This window comes from Mus pahari, chromosome 9, assembly GCF_900095145.1.
Source record: "Mus pahari chromosome 9, PAHARI_EIJ_v1.1, whole genome shotgun sequence".
Lineage (NCBI taxonomy): Eukaryota > Metazoa > Chordata > Mammalia > Rodentia > Muridae > Mus > Mus pahari.
This window is the reverse complement of record NC_034598.1, coordinates 48,368,841-48,390,949: the sequence shown is the minus strand read 5'-3', so window position 1 is coordinate 48,390,949 and position 22,109 is coordinate 48,368,841. Positions and strand designations below refer to the sequence as shown.

The 22,109-nt window shown below is 45.8% G+C and overlaps 2 protein-coding genes across 2 annotated transcripts in view; one reads left to right on the top strand and one right to left on the bottom strand.

The window, feature by feature from the left end:
* Nucleotides 1–10,683, top strand: part of Pmel (premelanosome protein) — a 12,406-nt gene extending 1,723 nt beyond the window's left edge. Inside the window, exons 2-11 of the mRNA XM_021205030.1 lie at nt 4,805–4,915; nt 5,043–5,189; nt 5,875–6,009; nt 6,180–6,341; nt 6,555–7,178; nt 8,075–8,191; nt 8,385–8,469; nt 8,947–9,152; nt 9,245–9,332; nt 10,444–10,683. Of these exons, the coding sequence (XP_021060689.1) occupies nt 4,805–4,915; nt 5,043–5,189; nt 5,875–6,009; nt 6,180–6,341; nt 6,555–7,178; nt 8,075–8,191; nt 8,385–8,469; nt 8,947–9,152; nt 9,245–9,332; nt 10,444–10,576 (1,808 nt within the window). The 3' untranslated portion in view covers nt 10,577–10,683. The remainder of the gene's footprint in view (nt 1–4,804; nt 4,916–5,042; nt 5,190–5,874; nt 6,010–6,179; nt 6,342–6,554; nt 7,179–8,074; nt 8,192–8,384; nt 8,470–8,946; nt 9,153–9,244; nt 9,333–10,443) is intronic.
* Dgka (diacylglycerol kinase alpha) overlaps nt 10,566–22,109 on the bottom strand; it is a 27,548-nt gene continuing 16,004 nt past the window's right edge. The window contains exons 16-24 of the mRNA XM_029542023.1: nt 21,558–21,643; nt 21,370–21,459; nt 14,417–14,577; nt 14,073–14,137; nt 13,065–13,155; nt 11,735–11,933; nt 11,517–11,637; nt 11,277–11,337; nt 10,566–11,058 (exon numbers count right to left, since the gene is read on the bottom strand). Coding sequence (XP_029397883.1) covers nt 10,975–11,058; nt 11,277–11,337; nt 11,517–11,637; nt 11,735–11,933; nt 13,065–13,155; nt 14,073–14,137; nt 14,417–14,577; nt 21,370–21,459; nt 21,558–21,643 — 958 coding nt within the window. The 3' untranslated portion in view covers nt 10,566–10,974. The remainder of the gene's footprint in view (nt 11,059–11,276; nt 11,338–11,516; nt 11,638–11,734; nt 11,934–13,064; nt 13,156–14,072; nt 14,138–14,416; nt 14,578–21,369; nt 21,460–21,557; nt 21,644–22,109) is intronic.

The following is a 22,109-nucleotide window of genomic DNA, read 5'->3' as shown; positions in this document are numbered from 1 at the left end:
TCACTCTGTAGACCAGGCTAGCCTCGAACTCAGAAATCCACCTGCCTCTGCCTCCCAAGTGCTGGGATTAAAGGCATGCGCCACCACGCCTGGCTTGCTTTCTTTCTTTCTTTCTTTCTTTCTTTCTTTCTTTCTTTCTTTCTTTCTTTCTTTCTTTCTTTCTCTCTTTCTCTCTTCCTCCTCCTCCTCTCCCCCTCCTCCCACTCCCCCTACAGTTCCCCCTACTCCTCCTTCCCCTCCTCTGCCCCTCCCTTTTCTAAGACAGGGTTCTAGTCCATGGTGTCAAGCTCAATTTATGCTGCTGACTCCTGAGAACATCATGCCCTGATGCCACAATGGCCTTTCCACCATGTTAAAAAAGAAAAGATCTCTGAAGGACTGGAGAGTCAGCTGCTCAGTGGCTGTTCTTGTAGAAGACCCATGTTCAATCCCCATCACACCCACATGGCAGCTCACAAATGTTTGTAACTGCTGGGCATGGTGGCGCACCCCACTCTGGAGGCAGAGGCAGGCGGATTTCTGAGTTTGAGGCCAGCCTAGTCTACAAAGTGAATTCCAGGACAGCCAGAGCTACACAGAGAGACCCTGTCTTAAAACAAAACAAAACAAATGTTTATAACTCCAGACCCAGGGGATCAGACATTCTCTTTTGGTCTGGAGGGGGGGGGGTTACTAAGCGTGCACTTTCGTGCACAGACATACATACAGACAAAAGACTCTCTCTCTCTTTCTCTCTCTCTCTCTCTCTCTCTCTCTCTCTCTCTCACACACACACACACACACACACAAATAACAGTAAAAAATATTCTTTTCTTTTTGTTTGACAGGGCTTCTCTGTGTAAAGATTAAAGGCATGCACTGCCAGCATCCAGCAATAATAAATATTCCTTTTTAAAAATATCTGAAACTGGGCGTGGTGGCACACGCCTTCTTTAATCCCAGCACTCTGGAGGCAGGACAGCCAGGGCTACACAGAGAAACCCTGTCTTGAAAAAAAACAAACAATCAAAAAAAAAAATCTGAGCAGGCAATGGTGGTATGCATTTAATCCCAGCACTCAGGAAGTAGAATCAGGCAAATCTCTGAGTTCAAGGCCAGCATGATATATATATATATATATATATATATATATATATATATATAAAGATGATTCTGAAGAATGGGCTGGGGATAGAGCTTAGATGGTAGAGAGCTGGTCAAATACACACAAATCCCTGGTTCTAGCCCTAATGTCGGTCTAGCTTAAGACATTAGACATCTATACCTGAGCCTAGCATTTAGACAGTAAAAACAGGGAGATTGGGACTTGAGGGTCATTACTACAATGAAAGTTTGAAGCTAGCCTGTGATGGAGAGAGAGAGAGGAGTGGGAGCTGAGGGGCAGATTTTATGGTGATTATGGACCAGTTTAAAGACAAAGCCAAGCACACCAGGCTGTGTGGCACACGCCTTTAATCCCAGCTTTTGGAAAGCAGAGGCAGGTGGATCTTCTCTGTGAGTTTGAGGCTAACTTGGTCTTCATAGAGAATTAGAGTTTAAGTACCACCGAGTCTAAATACCACCATGAGCAAAACAAAACACCAAAACAACAACAGAAACAGAGAGGAGGGTGTCTTAGGTGTCTATAGCTGGGATGAAACACCATGACCAAAAGCAACTTGGGAAGAAAGGGCTTATTCAGCTTATAGTCCACATCACTGTTCATCACTGAAGGAAGTCAGGACAGGAACTCAAACCGGACAGGAACCTCAAGGCAGGAGCTGATGCAGAGGCCATGGAGGGGTGCAGCTTACTGGCCTGCTCATTGTGGGTTGCTCAGCCTGCTTTCTGATAGCGCCCAGGTCTACCAGCCCACAATGGCTGGGCCTTCCCACATCGATCATTAATTAAGAAAATGCCCAACAGGCTCCCTCCATTATGCTACCAGTCCTATGGAAGCATTCATTTTCTCAGCTGAGGCTCCCTCCTGTCCGATGACTAAGGAGGGAGTTGACATAAAGCCAGCCAGGGGAGTCTGAGTGGTGAAGAGCACTTGCTGCCTTTCCAGAGGACCTGAGTTCCTTCCCAGTATCTCCTCCAGTCAGTGTGCCGAGAGAGAGAGGGAGAGAGAGAGAGAGAGAGAGAGAGAGAGAGAGAGAGAAAGAGAAAGAGAGAAAGAGAAAGAGACTATAGCTCCAGCACCAGGGAATCCAATGGCTGTGGCATCTATGGGCACCTATACTCACATAATTAAAATTAATAAAAAATAAGCTGGGCTTGGTAGCACTCAAGCACTTAATCCCAGCACTCTGGAGGCAGAGGCAGACAGATCTCTGTTTAAGGCCAGCCTGGTCTACAGAGTGGGTTCCAGAAAAGCCAGTGCTGTTACACAGAGAGTCTTGAACCACCCTCACCTCCAAATAATAATAAAAATAAATCCTTAACAGAGGAAGAGAGAGAGAGAGAAAGGAAGAGAGAAAGAAAGAAAGAAAGAAAGAAAGAAAGAAAGAAAGAAAGAAAGAAAGAAAGAAAGAAAGAAAGAAAGAGGCTGGTGAGATGGCTCAGTGGGTAAGAGCACCTGACTGCTCTTCCGAAGGTCCGGAGTTCAAATCCCAGCAACCACATGGTGGCTCATAACCATCCGTAACAAGATCTGACGCCCTCTTCTGGAGTGTCTGAAGACAGCTACAGTGTACTTACATATAATAAATAAATAAATAAGAAAGAAAAGAAGGGAGGGAGGGAGGAAGGAAGGAAGGAAGGAAGGAAGAAGGGAGGGAGGGAGGAAGGAAGGAAGGAAGGAAGGAAGGAAGGAAGGAAGGAAGGAAGGAAGGAAGGAAAAACACCAGGTGTGTGGCATCTGTGATTGTACTCAGTAGGCAGGGGCAGGAAAATGGTAAGTTCCAGAAGTTCCAAGCTACATTGCTTAAGGTCCAGGCCAGCCTAAGCTACACAGAAGGTCTATCTCAAACAAAACCACAACCACTAACCAAAACCCCCAAAGAAGAAAGGTCATATACCTCAGCCTGTCACCGAAGCCCCTAACTCAGCCTGGGTCAAATGACTCTTTCACAGGGGTTGCCTAAGACTCTCAGAAACCTCAGATATCTACATTACAATTCATAACGGCATGCGGAACTGTATTCTAGGGACGCAGCAGCATTAGGAAGATTGAGAATCTCTGCCCTAGCTCATTTCCTCAGCCTTATTTCTCACAGTGTAGATCGATCGGAAGGCCAGCGATCTCTAACTTGCCATGTAACTGTTTGCTGCCATGCTAAGCCTAGCTCAGGTCCACACTCTGCTGGGGTGGAATTAGCCTGCTCGTCTGCCGTTTTGTGACACTGTGCTCTTATGGCAGATGCCAGCAGTGGTGTGGTGACAACTCGTGTACATGCTCATTCCTCATGCTTAACTTTAAATCTCTCCAGAGCTTTATCTTATTCACTTCTTAAGACCTTTGTACTTAGAATAATGCATAATATAGAATGATTATCCGTTGCGTTAAATCTCCAACCCAAATATGCCCCGGCAATTAAAACACAACATTAGAGCCGGGCGTGGTGGCGCACGCCTTTAATCCCAGCACTCAAGAGTCAGAGACAGATTGTTTTCTGAGTTTGAGGCCAACCTGGTCTACAAAGTGAGTTCCAGGACAGCCAGGGCTATACAGAGAAACCCTGTCTCGGAAAACAAACAAACAAACAAAATTTAAATCTAACATCCACACATACACCATCATCTGGTGTGAGCATATGAATGTCCATGTGCGTGCGTGCAAGTGTGTATGTGTGTGTATGTGTAAATAATAAATAATTTAAATAAAAAACATATCGGGTGTGATGATGCATGCCTTTATAATCCTTGAATTAGAATTCTCTCTGTGAGTTTGAGTCATCCTGGTCTGCAAAGTGAGTCCCAGGCCAGGCCTACATGGTGGGATCCTATCTCAAATATTTTTGTTTCTAGGATTTGGGTTTTTTCGTTTGTTTGGTTGGTTTGGTTTGGTTTTTGTCCTGGAACTCATTCTGTAGACCAAGCTGGCCTAAACTCAGAAATCTGCCTGCCTAACCCTAACCCCACCACTGCTCCGCATTTTTTTTTATTTATTTATTTATTTATTTATTTATTTATTTATTTATTTATTTATTATATGTTCAGACACTCCAGAAGAGGGAGTCAGATCTTGTTACGGATGGTTATGAGCCACCATGTGGTTGCTGGGATTTGAACTCCGGATCTTCCGAAGAGCAGTCGGGTACTCTTACCCACTGAGCCATCTCACCAGCTCTTACGAGCCCTTTTTTTCGAGACAGGGTTTCTTTGTGTAGCCCTGGCTGTCCTGGAACTCACTCTGTAGACCAGGCTGGCCTTGAACTCAGAAATTCACCTGCCTCTGCCTCCCAAGTGCTGGGATTAAAGGCATGCGCCACCACGCCCGGCTTCTAGGATTTTTTAAGACAGGCTCTCTCTGTGTAGCCCTGAACACCCTGGAGCTCTATTTGTAAGCCTGGTTAGCCTTGAACTCACAGAGATCCACCTGCCTTTCTCTCCCAAGTGCTTGGACTAAATGTATGCACCACTACACCCAGTTTTAATAAATTAATAAAAGCATTTAAAGTAAAGTAAAAAGAAGGTTGAGGATATGGCTCAGTGGTAGAGTGGGCAAAGGTGTTGGGTCCTCAGTTCAGCCTCAGTGCTGCCCTCCATACCGCCAAAATTAATAAATCTCACTTTGAATTTAACAGTGAGATGACATGGGACATAGCACTCTCCTCTGAGAAGGGACTGAGGATCCCAGGATCTTATGGTACATTTCTTTTAGGATCCAGGAATCAGGACCGGCTTGGCGTCCCAAGGCAACTTGTAACTAAAACATGGAACAGGCAGCTGTACCCTGAGTGGACAGAGGAGCAGGGGTCTAACTGCTGGAGAGGTAGGATTTGGGAATTCTGGGGAGATGGGATTAGGGGAGAGTAAGAACGGGGTTAAACTTAAGCAGGTTGGGAGAGAGGTTTGGGGAGGGGAACCAGTATCCCAGCTAATGTGGCGTCCCTTCCCAGGTGGCCAGGTATCTCTGAGGGTCAGCAATGATGGGCCTACACTGGTTGGTGCAAATGCCTCCTTTTCCATTGCCCTGCACTTCCCTGGAAGTCAAAAGGTACTGCCGGATGGTCAGGTTATCTGGGCCAACAACACCATCATCAATGGTAAGTACCTTTTTCAGTACCTCCTGAGTCTTAGTCCTGGGGTTCAGATTCCCAGCTATCCCCAGTAAGCTCTGAGTAAATCCCCTCCCTCTTCTATTTTTTAACAGTGCTGGGGTTCAAACCTAGGGCCTCATACATGCTTGTCAAGTGCTAGTCCACCAGACCTTTACTCCCCTGCCCCCCAAATCTTTAAAAACAAAACAAAACAAAAAAACGTAAATGATGTTCATACTCATTATAGTCGATATATACTGTAAGAATACAAAATTATAGTTTCCAGTATACAAAATGATAGTTTCCGAATCGAATTGGAGGACAACAGATTGCTGAAGTCGCACAGGCTTAGATGTAAATCCATCAGTAGCTCAGACCCTGGATGGGTTAAGTTGCTGTGTTCCTGAGGCAGCAGTGGTGGCTACTGCTGCTGCAGCTGCTCTCAATCTCACTAGAGAGCCACTGTAAACATTTTATTCTATGGACATCCAGTCTTCTATGATATGAATCTCAAGTTGTGGTGTCCACAAATCCCCCGCTCTCCATACCATCCTGCATGGGTTACAGTATGGAGACTGTAGTTACAGCTAAGGCTTACTCCTACAGCCCCATCACCAGGAACTATTTAAGGAGTTGTTGAGCGTACCCGGAGGAATGACAGAGCTTGAGGTTGACCGTGTCTCCTTTCTAGGGAGCCAGGTGTGGGGAGGACAGCCGGTGTATCCACAGGACCCTGATGATGCCTGCATCTTCCCTGACGGTGGACCCTGCCCGTCTGGTCCTACGCCTCCGAAGAGAAGCTTTGTTTATGTTTGGAAGACCTGGGGTGAGGTCCCCTAGCACCTCTTGCCAACTGAAATCCTCCCCAAGGAGCCCAGGCCCGCCCTTCCGGACACCTCCTGGAGGACACTCGCGACCTCCCTTCTCTGAAGCCTTTTCAAACTACCTCTCTGCTCTCTTTGACCAATTGCCTTCCCTTCCTTGCTTTTCTCTCAGGACAATACTGGCAAGTTCTGGGCGGTCCAGTGTCCGGGCTGAGCATTGCGACGGGCCACGCAAGGCTGGGCGCACACACAATGGAAGTGACTGTCTACCACCGACGGGGTTCCCAGAGCTACGTGCCCCTTGCTCACTCCAGTTCAACCTTCACCATTACTGGTAAGGGCTTAAAGAGGAGCAAGGCCAGTCAGGCATTGGGCAGAAGGTGGGGAGGGTGGCTTGGATTAGAAAGAGGAAGTGGTACCCAACCTTCAGAGGGGAGGGGCAGAAAGACCTGGGCGGGGAAATGTGACCTGGCCAGTCAGTTTATGCCTGAACAATATGGCTGTGAAAGAGATGTGATTTTTCTGATTTTTCTGGCTCCAACTGCAGACCAGGTACCCTTCTCCGTGAGTGTGTCCCAGCTACAAGCCTTGGATGGAGAGACCAAGCACTTCCTGAGAAATCATCCTCTCATCTTTGCCCTCCAGCTCCACGACCCCAGTGGTTATTTGGCTGAGGCCGACCTCTCCTACACATGGGACTTTGGAGACAGTACTGGGACTCTGATCTCTCGGGCACTTGATGTCACTCACACTTACCTGGAGTCGGGCTCAGTCACTGTCCAGGTGGTACTGCAGGCTGCCATTCCTCTTGTTTCCTGTGGTTCCTCCCCAGTCCCAGGTACCACAGATGGCTACATGCCAACTGCAGAAGCACCCGGAACCACAGCTAGGCAAGGAACCACTACAAAAGTTGTGGGTACTACACCTGGCCAGATACCAACTACACAGCCCTCTGGAACCACAGTTGCACAAATGCCGACCACAGAGGTCACAGCTACTACCTCTGAGCAGATGCTGACCTCAGCGGTCGCAGATACCACCCTGGCAGAGATGTCAACTATAGAGGGTACAGGTACCCCACCCACAAGGCCCTCTGGAACCACCGCTGTACAAGCAACAACCACAGAGGGTCCAGATGCCAGCCCATTGCTGCCCACACAAAGTTCTACAGGTAAGAACACGTGAACATGGAGGTTCCTGGAGGTAGGCTGTCAGTTTTCCACTCTCAAGTCTCACCCAGACTCAGATGCTAAGCAGTCCTTTCTTTAGCACTGTGGCCACCTCAGAATTCTCACTAGCTCTAAGGCCTACAGACTGTCTTAACCGCATGCAAGAGATGTGGAGTTCAGGATAGGAGTTTTCCCTAGTCCACCGGGGAAGAATGGACTGGTTTTATTTACCTCCAAGGATAACAGCCGGGAAGCCAGGGGACTGCCTATGGTTACTAACAGTTGTATTACATTTTCTGTTCAAGCGTGAATATAGATATTTTGGATTCTGACACCCTGATTCTGCCATTTCTAATGCTGAATGCATTGACATAAGCCAGTTGTCAATTCCAGGACCTAGCCCAGTGCAGGACATGATAAATATTTGTAGATTTTTTAAATCATTTTTTTCTTATTAAAAATGTTTAATTAATGTTTTTTTATCTGCATGTTTGTACACCACATGTGTGTGTGCCTCATGCTCATGGAGAACTCAAGAAGGCATTAGATCCCCTGCCCTGAATCTAGACTTACAGATGGTTGTAAGCCACCGTGTAGGTCCTGGGAATTGTACCCAGATTTTCTATAAGAACAACCAGTACATTAAGCCACTGAGCCATTTCTCCAGTCTTGGAGTGTGTGTGCATGTGTGTTCTCTTTCCCTGTGTGGAGGCAAAAAAACCCAACATTTTTTTTTCCTAACATAGCTTCCTTATATATGAGACCTACCAGATCCTGGCTGATTCAAAGCCAGTCATTATAGGATCCTGTAGCTCTGGCTGTACTTGGGACAATGTCTGCTTGGTCTCTGTCTCTAAGAGAGTTCTTGACTCTGCCCCCTCAAATCTCCTCTTGACAGGGTCCATTAGCCCTCTATTGGATGACACAGACACCCTAATGCTTGTGAAGAGACAAGTTCCCCTGGATTGTGTTCTGTATCGATATGGTTCTTTCTCCCTCGCCCTGGACATTGTCCGTGAGTCTTGCCTATGTTGGGGACTGAGGCAATGAGGCATAAGCTGCCAGGGCTGGCCAGTAGTAATGTACCTTGGGAGAAATTACTTAAGAATACCCCAATGGCAGAGATAGTTTTGGGAGAACACCCCCTGGGCTCTCCTGTATATGGTCTTGGTAGAGAAATCCTAACTTAAAAAGTTGCAATCTTGCAGAGGGTATTGAAAGTGCTGAGATCCTGCAGGCTGTGCCATCCAGTGAGGGGGATGCATTTGAGCTGACTGTGTCCTGCCAAGGCGGGTGAGTGTCCTGCTGGTTTTCCTGGTAACCCTTGAGGATGACTGTCACTCTTTCTGGAGTTCTGTCCCTTCCTAGATCCTTTGATGCAAACTCATACCATACTCTTTTTATTCATTTGTTTGTTTGTTTGTTTTATGTATGTGAGTACACTGTAGCTGTACAGATGGTTGTGAGCCTTCATGTGGTTGTTGGGAATTGAATTTAGGACCTCTGCTCACTCTGGTCAACCCCACTCGCTCTGGTTGGCCCCCTCTTGCTCAGACCCAAAGATTTATTTAGATTTATTTATTATTGTATATAAGTACTCTGTAGCTGTCTTCAAACAGCACCAAAAGAGGGTGTCAGTCAGATCTCATTACGGCTGGTTTTGAGCCACCAAGTGGTTGCTGAGATTTGAACTCAGGACCTCCAGAAGAGCAGTCGGTGCTCTTACCCGCTGAGCCATCTCACCAGCCCACAAACTCATACTCTTTTCAGGCTACCCAAGGAAGCCTGTATGGACATTTCATCTCCAGGGTGCCAGCCCCCTGCCCAGAGGCTGTGCCAGTCTGTGCTACCAAGCCCAGACTGCCAGCTGGTTCTACACCAAGTGCTGAAAAGTGGCTCAGGGACGTATTGCCTCAATGTGTCGTTGGCTGACGCCAACAGCCTGGCAGTGGCCAGCACCCAACTTGTTGTTCCTGGTGAGTACTTAAGAATTAGAAGAAACAGAACAGGCAGAGGCTAGCTGGGTGGGAACAGACAGTGAAGCAGTATCTGGAATTCTTGCTTACAGGTCAAGATGGTGGCCTTGGGCAGGCTCCCTTGCTTGTAGGTATCTTGCTGGTGTTGGTAGCTGTGGTCCTTGCTTCTCTGATATATAGGTAAGACACAGCTGTCCAGTGTCCAGGTCCTCACCCATTATTACCACCTTTTCCTTTAGGGGTGCACAACTACTACCCCCACTATTACTCCCTTGAGGAATCATGGTGTCCAGGAGAGAGCCCAGGAGTGGAGTCAGACAGGCCTGGGCTGCAGTCTTCCTGTGGTACCTTTGGGAAATAGTTTTAAACTTCTGAAGATTATTGTCATTAGAAGCTATGTGGGCCCAAGGGTAAAAAAAGTTAAAGCCGGGTGTGCTGGCACACCACTTTAGTCCCAGCACTTGGGAGGCAGAGGCAGGCAGATTTCTGAGTTCGAGGCCAGCCTGCTCTACAGAGTGAGTTCCAAGATAGCCAGGACTATACAGAGAAACCCTGTCTCGAAAAAAAACAAAACAAACAAACAAACAAAAAAGAAGCCATGTGGGCAAGCTTCCTGGGGTAGAAGCAAGAGTGAAGCAATTGATGATATATGCAGGTGTGGTTGATATTAAGAGTTGTTAGTATTAAGTGTCTGAAGACAGCAACAGTATACTCACATACATAAAACAAATAAATTAAAAAAAAAAAAAAAAAAAAAAAAAAGAGTGAGTCAGAGGCCAATTTGGCTCAGTGGGAAACCACCAAGGCTGACCACCTGAATTCAATCCTGGTGCTAGAAGAGAACACAGTCCCCAAAATCTCCCTCTGACCTCCACATGTGGACCGTGCACCCCCACCCGTATGTAAATAGAACTGTAAAATATATATCAAAACAAAACAAAACAAACAAAACAGGGCAGTGGGGTAAAGCATATTAGTCACCTATGAAAAAGGTAAATTTTGCAGGAGATGACAGTGAGGTCTACATAGTGAGTTTCCAGGACAGCCAGAGCAGAGCCACTCAGTGAGACCCTGTATTGAGAGGGGGTGGGGGCGTGGAGAAGCATATAGAGGTTAGGGGGAATGTATGTCAATGGCTAGAGAGACAAGGGAGGATGAACACTAAGCAGGGTAAAGAAGAGGGGAGAGGGTTACTGTCAAAGCCAAGCAAAGCTGGGGTATAGGGTTAGCACAGGCAGGTTGCCCTTGCTGACAGTCTCCGTCTCCCCACTCTTCTCTCTCTCCATACTAGGCACAGACTTAGGAAGCAGGGCTCCGTTTCCCAAATGCCACATGGTAGCACTCACTGGCTGCGCCTGCCTCCGGTCTTCCGCACCCGAGGCCTTGGAGAAAACAGCCCGCTCCTCAGTGGGCAGCAGGTCTGATCATTCTCAAGGCGCTGTGGATTTCCTGGGGTTGACAGCAGCTCCTGTGTTTTCTGCAGTCTTCCCTTCGAGACTACCGATATGTGAAATAAATTCTCAGAACCTTGCGGTGGGGCTTTTGTTGTTGTTCATTTATTTATTCTGTCTGCTTTTAAATCTGTCTGTAGAGGGGTGAGGGTAATGGAGAAAGTCGCTTTATTAGATGAGGCATTTTCAGTGTTCCGCGTTGCGTTGCTGGTTGTGTAAGGAGGTCTGTCTGGGAGCAGGGAGGTGGCAGAGGATAATAAATACTGCAAAGGTGATGGAACATCCCTCTGGGCTGACAGGAAGGTGTGGCAGCATCTAGACAGTAGGAAATCTTCAGGAACCGGGAGGTAGGCTCAAGACAGAGAGCATCTTCAGCTCCAAAAGCCAAAGAAATTGTAGGAGTTGGGGGGTGGACCCATAAGCATGGGCATCTGGTTCTTATGGGTGATCTTGATCTGAAAGGGAAGGAAATGCATTCAGAAGCCTGTCCTTGGGGCATTAGGGTGCTGGGGTACTGAGAAACCAGAAACAGGAGTTTGGGAATAACAGTACACGGGGGAACCTGGGGCACCAGGGAGAAGTAAGAAAGCTGTAGAATGGAGACTTAGGTTCCATGGAGCCTAAGGATCCAGCTTCTGCAGGCATAGCTTCTGCAGGCACAGACAATACTCACTGTACAGGGTGCCTGCATCCAGGGCTCCCCGTCAATTTGCATGGGGAGGGTTTTTGTGGTCCTGCAAGAGGTCGAGAAAGACTGGTTGAGATATTCTTACCAACCAAAACATCAAAACTCTGCTTTCTCAGGTTAGCTCCTTCCATCATGGAGAAAGACTGAGTAAAATGACCCCCCAACCCCACTCCCATGAACTATCACCTCCCTCCCCCCAGGAGCCCTGGCTGCAGTCCTCCTTACTGGAATGTGATCTCAGAGCACTTGGCCAGCCGGTGTCCAGCACTCTTGAGCCTGGTATAGATCTGGCCCATCTCAATCGCACCCTCTATTCCTACCACTTCCAGCCGCTTGTCACTCATGTCTGGGGGTCAGAAGCAGAAAAGGAGCGGGTTCTCCCGTAAGATTCACGCTTTCCCCTCGGATCTGCCCACACTAGCGCCCAGGGGTGCTTGTCTCACCTGGCACACAGGTCTTCAGGATATCAGGGTCTGTGATTATTTTGGCCGTGCTGCCCAATGCCTGGTTGATCTCACACGTATCCCCGTGAGGTCTCTTGGTGTCACCCCAGAGGTTGGAGCCACCATGCATGCTCGGGATATTCAATACCGCAATGCCTTCTAGGGATAGGTTGCTCAGATCCAGCAGCTTCCCACATATCTGAGGGGAGAGGGGCAGAATGGTAGCCAGAGAGCATGTAGAATCTCACCTTGCAACACTGCCGTGAAATGTAGCTGTTCCTGCCAGAATTAAGAGGTGTGCTGGAGAGCTGGAGAGATGGCTCAGCGGTTAAGAGTACCGACTGCTCTTCAAGAGGTCCTGAGTTCAATTCCCAGAAACCACATGGTGGCTCACAACCATCTGTAATGGGATCTGATGCCCTCTTCTGGTGTGTCTGAAGACAGCTACAGTGTACTCATATAAATGAAATAAATAAAATCTTAAAAAAAAAAAAAGAAAGGATTAAAAAAAAGGGAGTATGCAGGAGAGCAAAGCCAAAAGGACCTAATATATATATAATTATATAATTGGTTTTTCAAGACATGGTTTCTCTGTGTAGCCCTGGCTGTCCTGGAACTCGCTCTGTAGACCAGGCTGGCCTTGAACTCAGAGATCTACCTGTTCCTGACTCTGGAGTGCTGAGATTAAAGACTTGTACCACTTAAGAAATATATTTATTAGCTTAGCAGGATGGCTGGCACATGCCTTTAATCCCAACAGTCAGGAGGCTGAGGCAGATAAATTTCTCTGAGTTTGAGGCCAGCCTGGTTTATATATTAAGCTCCATAATAGCCAGATCTACACAATAGAGACCCTGTCTCCAAAAGAAAAAATAATTTAAAAATGTATTTATTTTTGTCTGTATGTGAGGGGGTGGGGGACAGGTATGTAGACTTGTATGGCAGTTAAGAGGCCAATTTAGGAGTTAGCTCTCTCCTTACCCCCTGTGAGTCACGGGGATTGAACTCAGGCTTTATAGCTTGGTAACAAACTGGTTACCTGCTGATCCACCTCACCAGCTCACTAGTGTATCTGAAAGACTTGGTAAGTCAGGGTTGGAAAGCTGGGTGGTCAAAGAAGTGTAGGTCACACACATTTGATATTCTCAAGGACTCCTATGTAGGAAGAAACTTGAATACAAGGAAACGAAAAAATTTGTAATCCCAGAATTTAGAACTTGGAGGCAGGAGGATTGCCACAAGTTCTAGATCAGCCTGGGCTACGATGTGAGTGACCCTGTCTACAAAAAAGTTAAAAAGATGTGGGTCCAGTTGGTATTATCATACGCACCTCAACGGTCACAGACTCTTCCAGCTTTTTGCATGTTGAGAAGATGGACTCAGATGTGGCAAACTCAAAGTACCAAAGCTTGTTCTTCATTCTGCGTCAGCCAACGAAAGGCCCAGCAGGGAAGAGACAAGTTACACAGGGCAGACAGTGACCAGGAAGGGTGCTAACTTCCCAGCTCCAAGGGCAACTACTGTAGCTTTACTTAGGTTGTTCCTAGAAGTGTTTATGCTCATATCTAACCATTTTGTGTCAAACTTAGTTACAAATCCAATCCTCTTTGTCTTTTTTGTTTTGTTGGTTTTTTTGTTTGTTTGGTTTGGTTTTTTTAAAGATTTATTTATTTATTCTATGTAAGTACACTGTAGCTGTCTTCAGACACTCCAGAAGAGGGCGTCAGATCTTGTTATGGATGGTTATGAGCCACCATGTGGTTGCTGGGATTTGAACTCCAGACCTTCGGAAGAGCAATCGGGTGCTCTTACCCACTGAGCCATCTCACCAGCCCTTTTTTCTTTTTTCTTTTTTAGTTTTTCGAGACATGGTTTCTCCGTGTAGCTCTGACTGTCCTGGAACTCACTTTGTAGACCAGGCTGGCCTCGAACTCAGAAATCCGCCTGCCTCTGCCTCCCAAGTGGTTTTGTTGTTTTTTTGAGACAGGGTTTCTCTGTGTGCCTCTGACTACCCTGAACTCCTATATAGACTAGAATGACTTCAAACTCAAGAATCTGACTACCTCTGCTTCCTGAGTCAGCACTGGGATTCAAGGCGTGTGCCACCATGCCTGGCACCAATCCAGCCTTAATGCTAAGTGTTTGTTCCCTGTCTTCTTCTAATACTTATTTTATGTGTAGACTCATGCATGTACTCAGAGGTCAGCCAACAACCTACAAGAGACACTTCCCTCTTTCCACCATGTGGGTTCCAAGGATCAGACTCAGGTCAACAGGCTTAGGTGTAGATAACCACTGAGATACCCTTCTCCCCGACCCCCTTTCCCCCCCCCCTCACCTGCTATTGAACTTCTCAGGGTATTTCTCCCTCATGAGATGGAATCGGTGAGCAATAGAAGCATCCTGGAGAGTTACAAGCATATTTTAGAGACCAGACTTGCCTGTGTTCGGAACGCTTTCTCTGATACGTTCTCTTTCCCTCTCCCTCTCCCTTTCCTCCCAGCCCTCCCCCTCTTCTCTCCCCACCCCCTTCTAGAGTACAGCATGTTCCAAGTTCATTTTTGCAGCCCATACCGCTTATGTACCTAATTCCCAATTTTCCCGTGTCTCTTCCTTTTTGATCTCCAATTTCTGCCTGTGTAACCCACATTTCTCCCTTCTTCCCGACCCTACTCCACTGACCACGCCAATGGAGAAGTAGTTATTGATGATTTGAGAGGGAACTGGATCACTCTTTTCTCCATTTTGTTGGGGTATCACTTCCAGGAACCATCGGTCGAGATATACCACCTTACTTATCTCTATATCCTTGAGGATCTTTGTCAAATTCTCACCTTCATAACCTAGAAGTGGAGAAGACAGGCTTGCAGCCATCCCTGAGCCTCAGGGAGCCCACTCTGAGTCCACCTGCAGATTGCCCACCCTCTGCCTCTTCTGTAGGAGCCCCCAGTCCCTTGCCAGGGAAAGGGCAAGATGCCCAGGTTCCATGCTGCCCCTTCCACCCTGTTACAGAAAATAAACATCTCCAATGTATGTACATATATAGAAATTATTCCAATACACTTTGAATAGTGAAAGACAAACCAGGAAAAAAAACACAGAAAAAGATGAGCTGACAGCCAGTTGTGGTGGCCCATGTCAACAATCCCAGTACGTGGGAAGCTAGAGGAGGAGGTTATTGAAAACTTAAGACCATCCTGGGCTACACAGGAGTTCAAGGCCAGCCTGCACTGCACAATGATACCTTGCCTCAAAACACAAAAACGTAGCCAGGCTGTGGTGGCTCATGTCTCATGTGGGAGGCAGAGACAGGTGGATTTCTGAGTTCCTGCACAGAAAAACAACGACCAAACCAACCAACCAACCAAACTCACAAAAACATGCCAAGAAGTATGTTTTGCTTTATTTATTTGTTTGTTTATTTATTTATTTATTTATTTATTTATTGTATTTCAAGACAGGGTTTCTCTGTGTAGCCCTGGTTGTCCTGGAACTCACTCTATAGACTCAGAGATCTGCCTGCCTCTGCCTCCTGAGTGCTGGAATTAAATCATATACCACCACCTCCCAACAATAAATTTAAATTTTCTGTTTGGTTAAATAAATACAAGCCTAAAAAAAGATTGACAAAGGATAGAAGATACTCCCTTCATGATAGAGCACCTTGTGTCTACCGTATACAAGAAGTTACCTTCTGTCCCTGTCACTACAAAATAAAGAACTATAAAAAGCAACAACAATTCATAAACTGGAAAAAATAACCCTGTAAAAAATTTCATTTCCCAGAATTAAAAAAAAAAATTCTTAAAAGGCTCTGGGGTATAGCTCAGTTGTAATGTTTGACTAGTGCAGCAGGGGACCTTAGGCCTAAGGCAAAAACAAAACAAAACAAAACAAAAAGTCAAAGCCCTCACAGATCAGTGCGTTAAAACCCACAACACAAAACTGTCACAGGAGAAGTAGTCCAGTAATATACCTATCAAAGATGTTCAGTATCACTATAATCAGAAGAAATGATAATCACAGCTAACTTTGTGTTGCCTATCAGATTAAAATTAGACCACCTTGGGCTACATGGGTGTTCAAGGCCAGCCTTGAACCATTAACGAGTGTGTTAATAAACTGGTACTCTCATATGCTGTTAATGTAAGTGGGGTACTCATTTTTAGAAGGTATTTTTTTAACAAAATATTGTTGTGGCAGGCAAGGAACAGAACTAGGCAGGAGGCAGATTTTCAAAGAGGCAGCTTAAATTTTCAAATGGTACCCAGAACTTTTGAAAGTTTGTATAATGGAATAGCTAAAAACCACCAGAAGCTGGGCGTGGAGGTGGAGGTCATTGGATCACTAAGAGTTGGAGGCCAGCCTAGTCTATGTGTTGAGATCTAGGGGAGCAAAGACTACACACTAAGACTGCCTCAGACAAATCAAAGACAAAAACAAAACCCAAAACAGACAAGCCAGACCTGACTGGTGTAGTATTTAAAACCAGAGAAAACAAAGCTAACAGGTAAACTAGTCACAGTATATACAATTAGCTAATCCTTCCTGGCCCTATACTAACAGACTTTGAGCATTAATTTTAGTTAGCTATTTCTCTCTGTTTTTAAATTTTTATTAATCTTTATTTTATGTGCATAGGAGATTTGTCTGCATCAATAGTTGTAGAGCACATGTGTGCCTAGTGCCTACAGAGGCCAGAAGAGGGCACTTGGGATTATCTGGAACTAGAGTTACATATGGTTGTCAGTTGCCATGTGGGTGCTGGGAATTGAACTTGGGTTTTCTGTAAGAACAGCCAGTGTGGGTTGGTGAGATGGCTCAGTGGGTAAGAGCACCTGACTGCTCTTCTGAAGGTCCGGAGTTCAAATCCCAGCAACCACATGGTGGCTCATAACCATCCGTAACAAGATCGTCTGAAGACAGCTACAGTGTACTTACATATAATAAATAAATAAATCTTTAAAAAAACAAACAAACAAAAAACTTTAAAAAAAAAAAGAACAGCCAGTGTTCTTAACCACTGAGCCATCTCTCCAGCCCATTAAAACTTTCTTTTTGACACAACAATTCCACTTTTTGGAATTTCTCCTATAGAAGCTAACACACACACACACACACACACACACACACACACACACACACATACGTGTGAGCACTAGTGCATGAAGAGATGTGTGTCTAAGTATTCTTGGAAATAAATGAAAAGAAAACTTAAATATTCCTCAGTATAAATGTCTATGCCACAAAATACTATGTAGGTACTGGGAACAGTAAAATATAATAATATGGAAAGATCATAGACATATAACTTAATGAAGAAAGACCTAGGAGAGTCTGTCTAGTATGACCTATGTATTTGTTAAAATGTCACATGTGGGCTGGGTAAAGTAGGTCAGTGGGTAAAGTGCTTATCTACAGCTCCAGGGACCCAAGTTTGAATGCACAGAACCAGGAAAAGCTAGACACAGTAGCATATGTATTTGCAGGATTTCTTCAGGGAGATGGGAATTGTATATAGAATACGTGAAAGGTAACCTGGCATACACATCAGGAAAAAAAGACAAGAGACTTTAAATCTCAAAGATAGTGGACGGTGAGGATCAACCTTGGAGCTTGTCCTCTGCACTGTGGCACACACACGCTTTCATTTATACACATATACATTCTATATGCATACGCACACTCACTAAGATAAAAGTATATATGGGCATACACACGTGCCCACACAAACACACACACACACACACACACACACAAAATAAAAAAACAGAGGGTTACAGTGAGAAGACTCAGTGGATAAAGTTATATGCTGCCAAGACGCCAAGTCTGAGGACCTGAGTTTGATCCTTGAGACTCACAACTTAGAAGGAGAAAACCGACTCCTGCAAGTTACCTCTAACCTCCACATGCACACCAAGTCTGCCATGAATTAAAAGTAAAAAACAAAAACAGAAGCCAGGCGTCTTGATTCATCCTTACACGGTAAGGTAAGAGAGATTCCTACAGGCAAGATTAAATTAGGGATCACGAATGGGCAATTAACTTGGGTTATCCAGATTCTCTCTTAAAACAATCACAATCACCATTGCAAGTGTGGTAGATAAGATGAGCAGGTGATCCTAGTGCTCAGTCCAGGCCAGGGTGATGGATTGCCTCACGTTTAAGGCCTGTCTGCACACCACAGTGAGTTCTACGGCAGCCTAGGCTATTAGTGAGGTCCTACCTCAAAAACCCAAACAATGAGCCAGCTCACTGGCTCAGCAGATAAAGGTGCTGGCTGCCAAGCCCAAGTTTAATCCTTAGGACTCATTTGGTGTAGAGAATTGACCTCTGAAAATTTCCCCTGGCTTCCGTATGACCATTGTGGCACATGCACGCATGCCCACATACATATGTGCACATGGATAAACACACACAAAAAGACTTTTAAAAAAACCTGGGGTGGGGGTGGGAAGAGGCCAAGGAGATGAGACGACGGTAACAGATGGGAGAGATAACATGACTGGTTGGACAGGGCTTGTCAGCCAAGGAGCGTAAGCAGCCTCTAAAAACTGACAAAGCTTTGAGACAGGGTTTCTCTGTGTAGCCCTGGCTGTCCTGGAGCTCACTCTGTAGACCAGGCTGGCCTTGAACTCAGCAATCCGCCTGCCTCTGCCTCCCGAGTGCTGGGATTAAAGGTGTGCGCCACCACACCCAGCTCTGCTGAGCTCTTAATTTTAGTGAAACCGAGTTTGGTTTCTGTTTTGGACTTCTGTGCTCCAGAGCAGTAAGCACTAACTTCATGTTTAGGTCGCTTTGGAGGACTGTTAAAACAGCAACAGAACACTATGAAAGATGTCTTTATTGACTCTGCTTAGCCCTTAACATGGCTCCTACCAGGCTCCTGCTGTCCTTTATCTGTCAGGCTACAGATATTGCCAGGAACAGATGGCTCTCCAAATTATGTATTTACCTCTTTTCTTTTCTTTTCTTTTCTTTTCTTTTCTTTTCTTTTCTTTTTTCTCTCTTTCTTTCTCTCTCTTTCTCTTTCTTTCTTTCTTTCTTTCTTTCTTTCTTTCTTTCTTTCTTTCTTTCTTTCTGTCTCCCTCCCTCCCTCCCTCCCCCCCTCTCTCTCTCTCTCTCTCTCTCTCTCTCTCTCTCTCTCTTTCTTTCTTTCTTTCTTTCTTTCTTTTTTCTCTCTTTCTGAGTCAGGTGTCTCTTTGTAGCCCTGGCTGTCCTAGAACTCGCTCTGTAGATCACGCTGACCTTGTACTCACAGGGATCATCAGCCTGCCTCTGACACCCGAGTGCTGACGTTAAAGGTGTGTGCCACCACTTCCAGCTTCAAAATTATTTTCAGCCTTGAAAATCCTTGACATTTTTCTTTCACTTATAAAATATTATGCTTGCATGTGTATATACACACACATGTAGATGGATGCATGCCATGGTGCCATGGTACGCCTTCGGACATCAGAGGACAACCCTGTGAGCCATGAAGTCAGATCTCTCCTTCTGTCCTTATGTGTGTTTTGGACATTGAACTCAGCTCATCTTTTTTTTACTTGAGGAGTAATCTCACAGTGCTCACATACAACGTGTGTGTGTGTGTGTGTGTGTGTGTGTGTGTGTGTGTGTGTGAGAGAGAGAGAGAGAGAGAGAGAGAGAGAGAGAGGTTACTATGTAACCCTGGCTGGCCTGGAGCTTGCTATACATATAGATCCAGATGGATGGTGCCAAACTCACACAGGTTTGCCTTCCTCTGCCTCTGAGTGCTAAAATTACACCTAACCGGGCAACATTCTGTATATTCTTGTGCTCATGATTCAGGCTGAATAAACAGAACCCCATGAAAGTCTCATTGACCTAACACAGTGAAGATTCAAATGTGTAATTTCAAAGTCCCTAATATGAAAAATGGAGAAATTAGATGAAAACTGGTCTATATACAAGTCTTAGGTTAGGACTGGAGAGGTGGCTCAGGGCATAAAAGTGACCACTATCAAGACTATCAAGCTGGGTTTGATTCCCCAGGATCCCTAAGAATAAAGGAGACAACTTACTCCCAAAGCTAATATACCCTGGGCTCCACATGTGTGCTGCTGTATACACACACACACACACACAAGTAAACAACACAGTAAGACAACTAAAAATGTCTTACATTATAAAATAGAGTCAGAGACCTCCTGTTTTTTCCTTAAGTTCTTTGAGAGATGACCGTGGTTCAAGGTTTAAACACTCAAAAGCCTCAGTGGCTTCAAGGAAAAGTGGATGAGTACCACGAAGCCAGATGGACTGAAGTGAACTGGAGTCTACAGTTAGAAAATGCCTGGCCTCCATAGGCACCAGGCACACACGTGGCACCCAGGAATACATGTAGCTAAAACATATAGAGGAATAATTATTCTTAAAAAACACAATACAGAGCTCCAGAACATCCAGGGCTACACAGAGAAACCCTGTCTCAAAAACCAAACCAAACCAAACCAAAACAAAACAAAACAAAACAAAACAAACCAAAACAAAACAAAACACAGAAGTTGAACTGTATTAGGAGACAGAAGCAATTGCCTCAGAAAGAAATCAGTGAGTGCAGAGGCAGGAGGATTTCTGAGTTCGAGGCCAGCCTGGTCTACAGAGTGAGTTCCAAGACAGCCAGGGCTACACAGAGAAACCCTGTCTTGAAAAGAAAAGAAAAGAAAAGAAAAGAAAAGAAAAGAAAAGAAAAGAAAAGAAAAGAAAAGAAAAGAAAAGAAAAGAAAAGAAAAAAAGATGAAGTAAGTTAACCTCTCACAATGTGGCTTGTGGTTTTGACAATCAGAAAAAGGCCAGGCAGTGGTGGCACACGCCTTTAATAGAGGCAGAAGCAGAGGCAAAGGGGCAGAGGGGCAGAGGGGCAGAGGAGCAGAGAGGCAGAGAGGCAGAGAGGCAAAGAGGCAGAGAGGCAGAGGCAAGTGGATTTCGAGGCCAGCCTGGTCTACAGAGTGAGTTCCAGGACAGCCAGGCCTACACAGAGAAACCCTGTCTCGAAAAAACAAAACAAAACAAAACAAGAAAATCAGAAAAAGAAGCAGGTGGACAGCTGCTTGATGTACGAATGACCCTTGCTAGCTAGGTCCTCCAGCTCGAACACAGCTCTCACATCACACTGTCCCTCACTCCCCCACCACATTCCTTTATCCTGAGCCCTAGAGTTGTTAGGGAAGGGGACTGTCACCATCAACAGTCCTTGGTTTAGGATACCATCCTTTTTCCTTCCAAAGCTCCTTCTTTGGCCACTCTAGCTTGGTCCCAGTTTTTTGTATCTCTCTTCTTCCCAACACTCTCTTTATATCAGAACCCTAGGTTTTTAATCCCTCCCCAAAACAGTATTTATTTCTTCCTTTGCTCATTTACTTGCTAATGTGAATGGATGTTTTTGCCTGCCTGTATGACTGTGTACCAAGTGCTTGCAGTACCCACAGAGGGTGGTGTCAGATTATCTAGGACCAGAGTTGCAGAAGGCTGGAGCCGTTGTGTGGGTGTTGGGAAATGTGTCCAGGACCTCTGGAAGAACAGTCAGTACTCTTAACTTCTGAGCCATCTCTCCAGCCCTGTGTCTTTCTCTTAAAGCCCCCCAATCTCCCGCAAATCTCCCCTTTACCACTTACCTCTTCCCCATCTTAGGCAACGAGCCAGATCATTTCCAGTGCCCAGGGGCAGCACAGCAACGGGAGGCACCGTGGCAAAGTTGGCTTTGTCTGAGAAGGAGGCAGGTGAAGAGATGGATGGAGGAGACTGGCCCTGGAACACTACTGCCCCTGTCCCCTGCCCAGAGGGAGGCTCTCCCTGCACTGACCAATGGTCTCTAGAATCCAGCCTACTGTGCCATCTCCACCACACACCAATATCCGGAACTGAGGAACATCTTTGAAGAATCTGAGCCTGAGATAAAAGGGAAGAGAGAAACACGAAGAAGGATAACTGAGATCTACCCCCAAGTCCTGGACAGATAAGTCACTTTTTGTCTCTTGTTCCTATGACTCTGTTCCCCCTCGTCAAAAGGCTGCAGTTTAGGACTGGGAGGCTAGCTCAGCTGATAAGGCACTGGCTTTGCAAACTCCAGGGCCTGAATTTGATCCCCAGAACCCACAGAGAAATGTCAGGTGTGTTGTTATTCCAGTACTGTGGGGAGATGAGATGGGGGCTCACAGGGCTCACTGGTCAACCAGTCCAGCCTAGTTAATGAGCTGAGCCACTGAGAGAGCCTGTCTCAAAGGAAGTATGGCATTCCTGAAGGTGATACCTTAAACTGTCCCTTAGCCCTGATTCATTCAAACATCTCCAACTCCACCACACACACACACATTCTCTCTCTCTCTCTCTCTCTCTCTCTCTCTCTCTCTCTCTC